At 45.8% G+C, this 13,196-nt stretch overlaps 1 protein-coding gene across 1 annotated transcript in view; it reads right to left on the bottom strand.

The window, feature by feature from the left end:
• LOC144149307 (calpain-A-like) overlaps positions 1 to 13,196 on the bottom strand; it is a 114,522-nt gene that overhangs the window by 36,285 nt on the left and 65,041 nt on the right. Inside the window, exons 2-5 of the mRNA XM_077680876.1 lie at positions 11,758 to 11,937; positions 8,213 to 8,282; positions 3,507 to 3,759; positions 1,719 to 1,887 (exon numbers count right to left, since the gene is read on the bottom strand). Coding sequence (XP_077537002.1) covers positions 1,719 to 1,887; positions 3,507 to 3,759; positions 8,213 to 8,282; positions 11,758 to 11,937 — 672 coding nt within the window. The remainder of the gene's footprint in view (positions 1 to 1,718; positions 1,888 to 3,506; positions 3,760 to 8,212; positions 8,283 to 11,757; positions 11,938 to 13,196) is intronic.

The following is a 13,196-nucleotide window of genomic DNA, read 5'->3' on the forward strand; positions in this document are numbered from 1 at the left end:
TGAAGCCTTATTTCATTGACTTTCAAACGACCCTCAGCACCCAGGCTTTTTTTGCAGCAGCAGTCTTGTGTGCATCATCCAGCCGTCGAACAAAAAATAGCAAAGCTAAGGCAGAAATGCAACAATGGGCAGCACTTTTTTTTTTTTCGCAACAGAAGTGCACATTGCACAAAATTAGAAGAAAAAGTGAAAAAGAAAACAAACTTCAAAAACAAGGTGATAAAATAAAAGACCGAGAAAGCGGGCAGCGAAACAAGATGAAAAATATCGCCCTGTCACATGCTTTGAGGCTGGTGGCTATAAGCAAAGGCCAACTCTTTCGCAAAATAGAAATTGTCCGTAAGATCAAACACTTCCGAATGGATGCAAGAAACAAAACCTTATGAAATGTCATGCTAGAACATAACTGCAACATAGAAGGAAAAGAGTGCTCTGTACAAGTCAAAGCTTGCTTAACTGTGCATTTACAGCACAAGGCTATCATCATTCATTTTTTTTTTAGTATGCAGAAAGCTTGTAAAAGGCATAGTGAAACAACCAGTTCAATTAACACTACATCTCATTTGTAGGTATGACACTTACAAAACACTTGGCAGAAACAGTATTTTCAACCACAGAAAAGTTAAAAACTTTTCAACCCCGCCAAGATGAAACATCAGAAAAGAACAATTAAAGATGACAAGAGGAGCGCAGAGTGCAGCAAGGTGAGTGATTTAACAGACAATGACACGGAAAAAGTGGAGTGAAGAGGGAACCAGTGTAGCGACAAGCATAATGTCGCAATTCATGACAAGCTCTACAAGGAGGTCAATCGATTCATTAATGACGCAGTATGACAAGGAGCACAGCCAAGGGTTGAATGTGGCATTTTACGAGATGTGCTACAGGACCGCAAATGGACAGTGATGCAAAAAAGGAATGAGTGCAAAAACGAGCGGAGGAACGAGCGGAGGAACGAGCGAAGAAACGAGCAGTGCAACCAAAAGTGCAACGTTGTGCCTGGAAAGCACTGCAACAAGGGGAGTGCCGACAAGTGCAATGAGAAGAGTGACTGTGTGGACGTGGATGGGTGGACGTGGAAAAGCTCAGTGGAGTGACTAGCAATATAGCCAGGAGTGCAATGCGGTGTTTGACGACAAGCGCAGTGAAAAAGATCGCCGACTGAGCACAGTGACAAGGAGAGCGACAACAAGTACAACAACAAGGCGTTCAATAAGGACAGAAACAGGCTAGAAGACACATACATCGAACATCCGAGACTGGGGTACAAACGCTCGCAGTGTTTCTGTTACTGCAAAGTCAAGTGTGAGGGTGTTCGCACACACTTGATGGCGTAACAGAGCACTGAGGTCAGTGTGTAAGAACCTGGCCTAGTTTCTGCTCAATTATCCCAATTTTAGCAATAAACCACTAATTTCAACTGAGTCTCATCACGCACATACTGAAAGCTAACCTGTGCAGTACCCTAAATCAATCCAAGTTGAGCCTGATACAAATTACACAAGCATTCCCTCCTGTCTGCATGCGAGCATGCATGCATTGACAAAATCTAGAACAAACTGTGAAAACCAATGTCAGCTGAAGCTGACGCAGAAAAGCAGAGATAATAAATTCACTGCTACAACGTAGCACTGCTTCAGAGCTTCTGAGGTTTGGTTAAGTCGGGCAAGCAAACCCCGGCCCGCAAGCACCGTGACGACAGACTAGACACGGCGTACCGGTATGGAGCAGCTCATGAGGGAAGAGCGCTCGTAAGCCTTCATCATGAGCAGGAAGAGCTGCTTGGGCGGGTTCTTGAGGTCGATGGACTCGGTGACGCCGCCCGTGAAGTCCTCCATGGCCTCGCAGGCCGAACCACCGCTGAGCGCCTCATAGCTGCCGTGGAGCCTGTATTGGAATGCCACAAAACAGGTCATCATCATCATCATGGCACCGTAATCACCATCATAATCATCATGATCATCGTCATCCTTTTTCTCTTCCAACTCAGGACAAAGGCCCCTCTCAAGTTTATCCTGTTGGTCCTGTCTTGCAAGGCTCCAGTCTCTATCCTTTGCCTTCGAATTTAATGATTTCGTCCATCCATCGACTTGGAAGAGACAAAAATCTAATTTAAATGACAGAAGGAAGGTTGTGACCAGAAGTGATTACCATAAAGAAAAAACAACATTGAATTTGTACCCCCTTGCATCTTAGATTCTGCAATAAAGAGTGTAGTTACTTTTGCCTCCTATGTATGGACTGCTACAAGACATGATTCCTGGGTCCCTTGAGTGACTCCTGTAGCATGGTTTTACCGTATAATGTGCAGCTAATCTCCTCACTCTTAGACAAGAAAACTCGCTTTACAAATACTGGCAGCAAAAGAAGTTCTGTTACGGCGACAAAATAATTTTGCTAAGAACAATACTGTACTCATGTCTACCCAATTGTGCACTTAACAAGCGTCAGTAATAGTTCATGGCTGGCAGTAGCAGTAACCAGTATTGTCAAGCTGCAAGTTTGATTGCTCAAAGTATCCAAACTAAACAAGGGAAAGCAAGACACTCACAGTGGAACACTGTTAGTACGTTTCAAAGGGGACTGCGACAACAACAACGAAAAGGGTGTACTATCCATGCAAGCATGCTGCCTAAAAGTCTTACTGAACTATTTAGGCATAATTAGATCACCCCTGATGTGCAAAAAGAAAAGAAAAGAAATGTCAGAAGACTGCATGCTTTGTGCCAAAGTCAACATCCCTTACTTAAGGCCAGCTTCCCCTTGCCTTAGTCCAATCACTTGCACCTCAAATTTTGTCCCCCTCACACCAAGACCATTTCTGAAGGTGTTCGGTTTCATCTCAGTGCTTCGATGTCCTGTACAAAAGCCAACCTCAAGCATGATGGTCAGTGTTGGTAAAAACTTGTGTAGTAGTTTCGGAGCCCAAAATAGGCAGTTTTTCTTTTTGCACCACTTTTGCAGCAGCAAAATCGCAATCTTACATCACCTTCGGAGCCGTACAAAATTATAGCATGTTGTAGAAGTGCTCTCTCGGTTAATGCCACAGTAGCCATAAATGCCGCACTACCTATAAACAAAGACACCCTAAGAATTTTCTGAGACATAGATGCAGATAGCAAAAGTGGAATTTGGTTGGGAGCATCGATGCGCACGCAAGTGGAATTGTACCAAAAAGGCTCAATTGGTGCAGTTTAATTGCCACTGATGTGGAATAAGTGCCAAACGCCTGCGTGCCTTTCAAAAAGGCCAATTTCTTGGAGTTGGTATAGGAAGAGATGGGCAACTAATGAGGGAATTTACAGTGTACTTAACTGGCTGATTGTGGACACCTCTCCCGCCACCCTGCCCCCAAAGTACCTACACAGATTCCCTGAAACCTGCTGAGACCACTTTGGGAGTCACCACCACTGCTTATGTGAACCAATTATACCGGTTTAAGAAATTGCGCCTCACGGAAAGCACACCACCCCGGACAAAGGACAGGTGACAGGTGCCCGCCTTACTTGGCGTAGGCCTTCTCGAGCAGAGCGCTCCAGAACTCGTTGCCCGAGCGCGACTTCATGAAGATGAGGCTGCCGTCGAGCGTGGGCAGGCGGTCGTCCACGACCACGTCGATCCAGCGGTTGGCCTTCCAGATGCGGAAGTGGAAGATGCCCGCATAGTCCTGCTCGAAGGACTGGTCCTCCGGAACCACCCGATAGAAGAGCTCGTCGCTCAGCGTCAGGTTGGCCGCCGCGGCCACCATCCAGCAATTGCCTGCAAGCAGAAAATGGGCGGAGAGAGCATCAACAGCGTTCACTGCTAAAAAGGTGGGTGGATTACGGAAAAACCTACGAAGGACAACGTCCTGGTCAAAGTTTGAAAAAAGAGAAGTGGAGTCAAGCAGGAGTGATGGGCATGCGTCGTCTGCGGAAAAGAAACAGAAACTATGCAGCACAGTGTTAGAATGTGAGGGTATCCATCCAAATCTACATGAGGGAAATATTCGGCTTCCAGAAGCCCTAGGATTTAAGGGTAGCACAGAGGAAGTTAACTTCGAGGCTGTCGAGGGGACAAAAAAAAGATTAGAATGCTGGTGGATGAAAAGCAGAGAGGGGAATATTGCCTAGGACAACTACCACCTGTAACCGAAAAAAAAAAAAAGTATTTTGTGCCTAATAAGCTTTTTGTGCCAGCCCTAAGCAGCGCTAGTATTAAATCAAGAGTAAAAAAACATGGGTATATTAGTTCTTTTTGGTAAGATAACATGTCATCACCCCGCTACAAAAGGGAAACCAATAGCGATCATCATCATCATCATCATAATCATCATATACGGAGCAAAGAATGGAGGATGGACGACACAGGTGACATGGTGGATAACCGGTGATTTGATTTAAAAATTTGGGGGTTTAATGAGCTGAAGCTACACCAAGGATATGAGACGTGCCGTAGTGGAGCACTCCGGATTAATTTGGACCACCTGGAGATCTTTAACATGCGCCGAAATCTCGAACACGCGAGCGTTTTCGCTTTTCGCCTCCATCAGAAAAGCGGCCGCCGTGGCCGGGAATCAAACCCACGTCCTCGTGCTCAGCAGCACAATGCCTTAGCCACTGAGCCACTGCGGCAGGCGCAAATCAGTGATGGATGTGGAAGATGACGGAGCTGGGCAGATTATTCGATAGAGCAATGAGATGGGAGAAAATTTTGGGTCAGAGGGTGGAAGCACACTAGAACACACTATAGAGAGGGGTAGAAGTTATTGAAGGAGAGGCCCTTGTTACCCGGAAGATATCCAATAGCTGATAATTAATGACCATGAATCAGAAAGCAAGAAGAGACTGTATTGTAAGGGCCCTTCTATACTCACATAGTCACATTTAGCAAGCATCAACATTCTCGACGGCAAGTTCGTAATGATATGCCTTGAGACCTGCGCTTAAAGTTTAAATCATCATCATCACCAGCCTATCTACTCCCACTATAGGGCAAGGGCCTCTCCCATTAATCTCCTATTACCCCGGTCCTATGCTATCTGCGACCAATTTATCCCCGCAAACTTCTTGATCTCATCTGCCCATCTAACTTTCTACCGCCCTCTGCCCTGCTTGCCTTCTCTAGGGATAAAGCAAGTGGGGCAGAGTTTAAGGGGGGACGCGGCTTTCAACTTCGGAAAAATGACCAAAACATCGTTTTTTTGAAACCCGCATATTCGGCTTCTATGTTTCCTATTCTATGCGTCTGCAAAGTTTTTACGCTGAAAAGCGTCGCAAAGTGGCATAAAAAAATACTTTTGTCAGGCGCGGTGACAAACTATCAGCGCAAAAGGCCGAAAAAACGGCAAATTTCGGAGCGCTCTATCTCCGCAACGGTGCCACCGGGCGCGGCCATTTTGATATGGTTAGATCGGCCGAGCGATCGTCTTTCCGGTTCCGCTCGTCTCTTTTATCTTCGTTCATTCACAAACGCACAAACGGCAGAAAAGAAACGACGCACAAACGAAGCTAGAAATAGATGCTGAAGCGCTGTTGGTCCTCCGGTCGGGGCTCAGAACAACGACCCTTCTGATTGGATGTCACGGGCGCAACGCAAGATGGCGGCCGCCTGAGCTGCGTAGCGAGCGCATTGAGTTCATTTTCGCCGCTTCGCTCGGCCGAGTTTCTGTTCAATCTGTGGTATTCAACACGCACGTTATCGCGATGGGAATGCCAGAGATAACGAGCCAGATTACGGGAAGTTGTGTGGCTCGAAAGGAGGAGGTCATCGAACGCTTCGTGGTGCGCGTGACTCTACCGTCGCCAGACCCCGGAGGGTGACGCGGTGTGCGCGCTTGCGATAGCGGTTCGTGAAGTGAACTTTTAGTCGGGTTTGCGATGTTTACACGCTTAGTTATTGCTGTGTTTTGACTGTGGACTCGCTAGCCTTGAAAAAGAAACGGTCGACGCGTCAAACGCGCTGGCGCGCACGGCATAGCCGACGCGCATTGGAGCAGCACATGACTGGGCAACCGGTTACGATTGAACGCCAGTAGTTGTAATTAATGCCTTCGACGTTAGATTTAATCTTAAAAGCGACCTGACCAGCCATATCAGGTATAATTAAAGTTCGATATGTCGCGGTAAGCGTGCGCTGCGATGCGCGCGAGCCATATCGCCCGTATTGCGCAACGTTTCCCGTCCACTTGTAATTTTCATGCAAACAGGTTTGAGTTAGTAATATAGGAATAAAAATATGTTCTCTGCATTAAAAATGTACGTTACTGTCGCAGCATTTAACAGTGATTTTTTAGAGAAATTATTGATACCATTGCTTAGGGCATACTGGCTTTGCTGCTAGAAATATTGGATGCCTTGAATGTCAAAAGTATTAAAAAAATATGCTCTTGCATTGAAGTTGGGAGTTATGCAGAATACTCTACCAAGCTTCAAAGTAGCTCATTTTCATCCTTGTGGTATGCAAACTTTTGGCAATGAACACCTCTGCACGTATGAGTACTAAGTTGCTGTGCCAGGCAAGATGATAAAACATAAAAAAAGCCAAAAATGTTCAAATTTAAGTAAAAAAAATGCTCAACTTGTTGCCATGGTGACAACACTGCAAAAGGAGGCTGTTCAGTGCGATACAGCCAACCAGCTAACCTACTTTGCATTGAAAGCCCATTGAAACCCATCTCCCCCTTCGTTTGGTCTGCAAAGTGGGGTATGTACTCTTCACGGAGGAGCTGAAAATGATGTTTTCTGGAAAGAAAAAGGCTGTAAAAGGCACTCCAATTTCAAGGCAAGGCATTCCAGAAGCCCCATGTTCAAAAGGACATGAAAGGCTACAACCATGACGACTTTTGATAAGTGAAACCTATGTTGCAACTTCGGAAGCCGTTTTCTCAAAACAGTTTTTTTTGCCACCTCCGTCGCTTGTACCAGGGATTTTTTTGTGACCGCTGGGTCTATTTTGATATCGTTTCTTGCATTACATTCCTTGATAAACAGTTCAGGTCGTGACACTCTTGGTTTTCCAGATTTGTTTTTTGTGATTTTTTTATTCGAATAATCGTTCACAGTCAACATGCCTATTGCACATTAACCTCTAAAAAAATGAAAACCAAAAAACATTGTGTTGTAAAAAAAAAATTCTAAAACTGTCACGACCTCGTCCATTCATTTGGGAATGCAAAGCACTTCGAACAAGTTTTCTATCGTGTTTTATAAGCCGCTCAAGCTCGGTACAAGCGGAACAGAAAGAAAATTTAATACATAAAAAAGTTTTCAAAATATTAGTTTGAAATTTTTATGGTGTTATCACGGAAGCATTTCCAGTTGCTGTGCCAATTTTCATCAAAATCCACAAAGAAATAAAAAAGTTGATTTTGAAAGCCACGTCCCCCCTTAAATACTTGCCTTTAAATCCCTCTGATGCTCTCTCGTGCATGTTTTCTTTGCTTATCCCTTTTCGACAAGCGACTGCTGCTGCCACAGGTGGTGTATCCATACGGATACTAGGTCTACCAAGAGGTGCCAATTTGCTACCACACTTTACTGTACCTGTAAGGGCCTTCAGTTGGCCTTTGTGCTTCGGCTATACCTTTGGAAACACGCAAAGCTACTACAGTAAAAGCTCGTTAATTCGACCTCGAAGGGGACCATAAAATTGTCCAAATTAAGCGGAGTTCGAATTAGCGGGTGGGCGTATAGAATGAGCGGAAATCACGCCACACTGCACAGGCAGAACACAAAGAAGCCATCTCTGGACTTGCTATCAAGAATTAGGCGCTGCTACCCGCTTGTGGCAGGTGATTTCGTAAATAATGTTTTGTAAATAATAATGGCATGTGCTGGAGCACTGGCGCCGGTGGCGCGGCGCCCTCTGTAGAGCCGAGATAAGCTGTTGTTGCCTAGCGTGTGCCACGCTGTTGTTTTTCTGTTTCGTTGCTTTGAATGTCTGGTAAATTTGGTTTGGTTTAGATTTGAAACACATTGTAATCCCTCTGGGCCGACTTCTTCTGCAAGGAGTGATGGAAACCAGGGGATCCCAGTTCAAATTAACCGTTCTGGATACCGATGCGTTCGAACTATCAGGAGTTTTCTCCCACTGAAATGTACGGGGCTGCGCCGGGACCAGGGCGCAAGTTTGAATTAACCGGAAGTTTGAATTAACCGAGTTCGAATTAACGAGCTTTTACTGTACTGAGCCATGCACAAATTTAACAAAAACTAAAGAAGATAGCACGCACCGACACTCCCCTGAACAACATCGAACCGCGATGCTCCTTCGACGAACAGCTTCGGGTTGTGGCAAATATCCTGCACAAAGCATGGGAAAGAAGAAGAAAGAAGAGCATTGAAACTTGTGCCTTCACTCCTCATAACAAGGAGTGCCAAACACTGCAACTTTTACAATGTAAGCACTGCAAGCAAGCTACTGTTGCATCAAGATCACGAAGAAAGATGACAGAGTGATGTTCACGCTCCCAATTTGACATGTCACAAATACACCCTTGTCTTAAATTCACGAAAGAACCTTCTACATGTAAATAATGATGCTCCTAAATGCATTCTACGATAATCTACATAGAATGTTTCCCAGCATTTTAATCTTACGAAGACAATCACACGGTATGCTGCAGTCAATTGTCTTACGCTACTAGGCATGTATTCTTGCAAAATAAAGATCTCGGGTTGTCCATCAAATATTTTTATAATCTTTTAACTACTCTCACTTCTGGAAAATGCGTCTATGTTTATTTTTAGAAAAAGAAATCGCTTTCTATCGCAAGTCGCAATAATTTTTTATGGTCGGCGTATGAAATTGGTGCTTCATTTAGGCCTGTACGATCCCATTTACTCGACTTTCCCACCTTTGTGAAAGACTTGCTAGTTCTAGCTGCAAATGTTGGTCCCAATGTATCACCCATGGCATCACACATTTGCCTGGAGACTTCATTGTTTCTCAAGACATATGACCAGCTACCAGCTTAAAAACACAGAATCCTCTGGATGCCTGACTTTTTTGCTATAGGCAAGTTATTATTGCAAAGAAAATATGCAAGCACTGCTTAACATGCTTCAGGACATAGCTAGCTGTAAAATGCAACCCTGGCACAGGAATTTAGTGGTTACTGCATTGGCACACACAGAAACCAATTCTAATTATGCCTCAAAAAACAAACTACTAAGGCAAAATTAAAAAGAAACTACATACAAGAAAATTCAGAGACGAAAAATGCTAATACAGCAGCCAACTGATTTTTTAGACGTGGAGGGGAACGAAAAATAATCACAATAAAAGAACAGACGGAAAAATCCGCGATTCATTACTCCTATGGGACAACTGGCGGTTACCCGGGAAAGTCCGAAATATCCAGCAAGTCCGAATTTTTGGAGTCCGAAAAAACGGTCGGCTACCATAGCTAACATAACACCAGAAAACACTAAAATGTAGATTTTATTCAAAAAATCAAAGGCAAAGAAAAAAAATTGAATGTAGGATTTACTGCATTCACAGTTTTATATAACTTTGACTCAATGAAAAAAATCAGAACCCCACCCTGTGAATAGGGAAGTCCAGCGAAGCTCCTGTGGAATTTGCTATGTTAGGGTTTCGCTAGGTTGGGGACTTACTATGTTGAATTGTAAGGACAGTGGTGCAATCTCTGTGTCGCAGACTAAGGACACACACGATTGGTGGGTAGATAAAGTGCGCCGCGCAGGTGGCCGCCCATGAGCGCGCGGCATTGCGCAATGTTAAGGGGCTCCGCACGCGGCGAGGAGTGTACACAACTATACTCGGTGACAACTTAAGAACGGCACCGGAAGTTGCCGCTGTGCCTTATTACCGTAGCCGGATGTTTCTCCGCGAGGCGCAAGTAGGGCGTTACAGGGAATATTTTGAACATGGCGTGAGCCGTTCCCGTGATTTTTTGGGCTTAATATGCTTATAATCGACTCCAGTGACGACAAACAAACTGCGCGAGACAAGGGAGACGATATCACGCATTCATAGCAAACCCCTTTCAAAACGCGCGCGCACTGACGTCACGGGTCCGGCGCTTTGGCGGAGTAATACACTACATGAGGTGGTGCCGTTCTTGAGTTGGTAACCGAGTATAGGGAAAGAGGCATCGGCGGTGGAGAGCAGTATAAAGTGGGGCTGTAACCATACTCCCTTCGCACATGTCCATGCTTCACTGCGCAACGTGCAATGTGGGAAAGCCGGCTTACAAAAGCCAAGCTTACGCAGGGCCCCTTAAAGCAGGCTCCACCTCTACACTCAAATGCATTGCTGCAGAGAGATCCTCCCAGGGTCAATAAAAGCCATCTTATATCAAAATATGGAAGCCTTAGGACCTTTTCATGAATTTTTTTCCGTACGTTTGTCCTCGCTCGGTCTGTTGCTCAAGGCGCTCGACCTCCTGGATCCTAGTCATAGACAGCTTCACTCTAAAAAAACTAGCGAATTATAAAGTTTGACGACCACAGTAGACAAAGTGGTAGAATACACGTCACTACAACAACCACTCCTCTGCTCTGCTGTTAACAAGCAAGGTCCCATTTTCGGCTCATCAGCGTGCTTTTCATTTGCTGCTGCCTGGACTTTCATGGAGACCAAAATATAAAACCGCAACGCAATGACCGAAATATAGTCACTGAGCTTTGATAAACACGACCTTTTGGTGAAATATGCAGCAAGCAAGTAAGGGAATTACCGACCACAGATTCTCACAGAGTTCACGATTCTTTCTAGTTATCTATAGGAAGCGGGCCGCACAGTAAGCGTAGGTAAAAAGTAGCTCGTCAGTGTAGCTGTGGTAGTTAACACACTCACACACCTACTTTGTCTCACTGCAGTTACTCGTTATAATGCACATACTTAATAATTTAAACATACTTAAAACAATGGCATCAATTAATCATTACCTATATTCATATACCAATGACTGCCCATTAATTGTGATATTTCTGCCCATTCTCTCAGCTTCGGGTCACCTGTTGGCCATTTCAGCTTCCACGACTTACGGCTACGTGTTTCTCTCCTAATCGAATGTATATTCCACTGATTCTTATTCCTTTAGCGATAGCCAGAATCGGATCGTCCACTGCGGAAACAGAGTGAGGAGAGAGGAGAAAAATACAAAAAAAAAATAGCCAGGGGCCTTTGCAATCAACAATGCTGAGCAATATGCATCCTAAATGCACCCAGGAAGGGTTTTGTCTATTAGTCCATTTAGTAGTTATTGACACTGTAACACGCTCCCCCACGGCAAACAGAATGTGTGCATCGATTGATTGATTGATTGATTGATTGTAGGGGTTTAACGCGCCGACGCAACGCAGGCGATGAGGCGCGCCGTAGTGGAGGGCTCCGGATTAATTTTGACCACCTGGGTATCTTTAACGTGCGCCGAAATCTCGCACACACGGGCGTTTTTGCTTTTCGCCTCCATCAGAAAAGCGGCCGCCGCGGCCGGGAATCGAACCCGCGACCTCGTGCTCAGCAGCGCAACGCCTTAGCCACTGAGCCACCGCGGCGGGTGGAATGTGTGCATCTCTCTCGAACAAGGCGGAGGTATAAACACGAAGGTGCAGACGCACGTGCAAGCACCAAACCCTTCGACAATGCTCCAGACAGTAGACAGTCATAGCAGAGCCGAGAAATGGTCCCGGTACGGCACCCGGCGCACCGCGCATGCGCAGTCGAGCCGGTCACCTGCCGGGTGCCGTACCGGGGCCAGTCTCTTGCTCTGGCATGCCTTTCTATTAAGAAGAGAGAGACACCGACCGGCGGCCGCAGCCAGGTGACGGGGAACTTGGCGTCCTTGGTGCCCCAGACGGAGCTTCCCTTGCAGGGGAACTCGGGGTCCTCGAACAGGTTCCCATCGGCCAGGCACTCCTTGCGCAGCTGCTCGAAGTCCTGGATGCGCCCGCTGCGGTTCTTCAGGCCAGCTCCACGCTCGCCCAACTGCACGCGGAGAGGGGGAGGAGGCAACCAGCGGTCAGCAGGGCCCAGGGCGAAACACACGTGCGAAATGGGACGCGTCTGCCGCTTCTGGTACCGGTTTGGGTGCCAGAAGACCCCCGGATTGGTCGCTCCAAGCGCGTACCGCGTGCGACCCTTCCGACCTGCTCGATATTTTTCCGCGCCACGTCGGAAAGAGGATTGCTCAGACGCATGTGTGTCCACCGCTTGAATCGGCCACACAGCGTGCGTTCTTTTTCGAAAAGGATCGCAGTGCCGCAACATCGGAAAGGCAATACAGCTATACATTCAGCGAACTTTAATTGAAGCATTCAAAAAGCAGAATTGTCATCATCGAGGAGTGGGAGAGAGGTCGAAATGTTTAATAAAGGTGAGCTTGTGGGTTCCGTGCTAAATATACTTAGAGACAACATCCCACTTAAACTAAACACGGCACAAGTTACGTGTAGTGTTTGTGCTGTAGTGTGTGGCCATGTAGGGTTTGCGCTATAATGCTTTTACAAAACCTATTTCTTTTTGTGTTCACCGTTCTTCGTGATGTTGGCTTCGTATCATGACGCGAATTCCTGCAGTGAAGCACGCTTTGCAGGCAGTTATGGCATCAGCTGGAAGACAATGAGGCGCAGGCATATTCGTAACACAGCGGTTGCTGCGAAAAATCCGGTACGTACGTAATGCAACGCTACAGCGGCCCAGCGGTCGTAGCTGCATCTGGCTTTCCAAACGCGCAATCGGCGTGCTTAAGAGGGCACCCGAGCTTTGAACGATGCGTCTAATTTTTGCTCTGTGCGAGGTGGCACACGGTAAAAACAACGCAATCAGCCACAACACAAACTCCAAAAACATGTTGCCCACCCCTTTCAGAATGAGCTAGATCATGTTTTCGGTCATGTAATAAAACGACACTATAATTAATCAGATCTTGGGAACGATGACAATGCAAACGAATCCACCGATATTCTAAATCTAAAAAAATGCCACCCGTTTTCTTCTTCTTTTTTTTGCATCTTTTAAAAGCAGAGCTGTTTAAGCTCTTGGTTGCGCTGTTAATGAACATAAAAAAATAACACATAAATACCGTGCGCACGTGAGCGTGCAGGCGTGCACCGTTGTACAAGTTGGCTTAGATTTTTTGTTGGTTTACTGCGGCAATACAACTGTTTTTTGCTTATTTGCGTATAGCTACCCCCCCTCCCCTCAAACCAAAAAAAAAAAACATTTTTTAAATTAATTTAACATGC

The sequence above is a fragment of the Haemaphysalis longicornis genome, unplaced genomic scaffold (genome assembly GCF_048455015.1).
Source record: "Haemaphysalis longicornis isolate Haplotype H1 unplaced genomic scaffold, Haemaphysalis longicornis Haplotype H1 scaffold_8, whole genome shotgun sequence".
In the NCBI taxonomy this organism is placed as follows: domain Eukaryota; kingdom Metazoa; phylum Arthropoda; class Arachnida; order Ixodida; family Ixodidae; genus Haemaphysalis; species Haemaphysalis longicornis.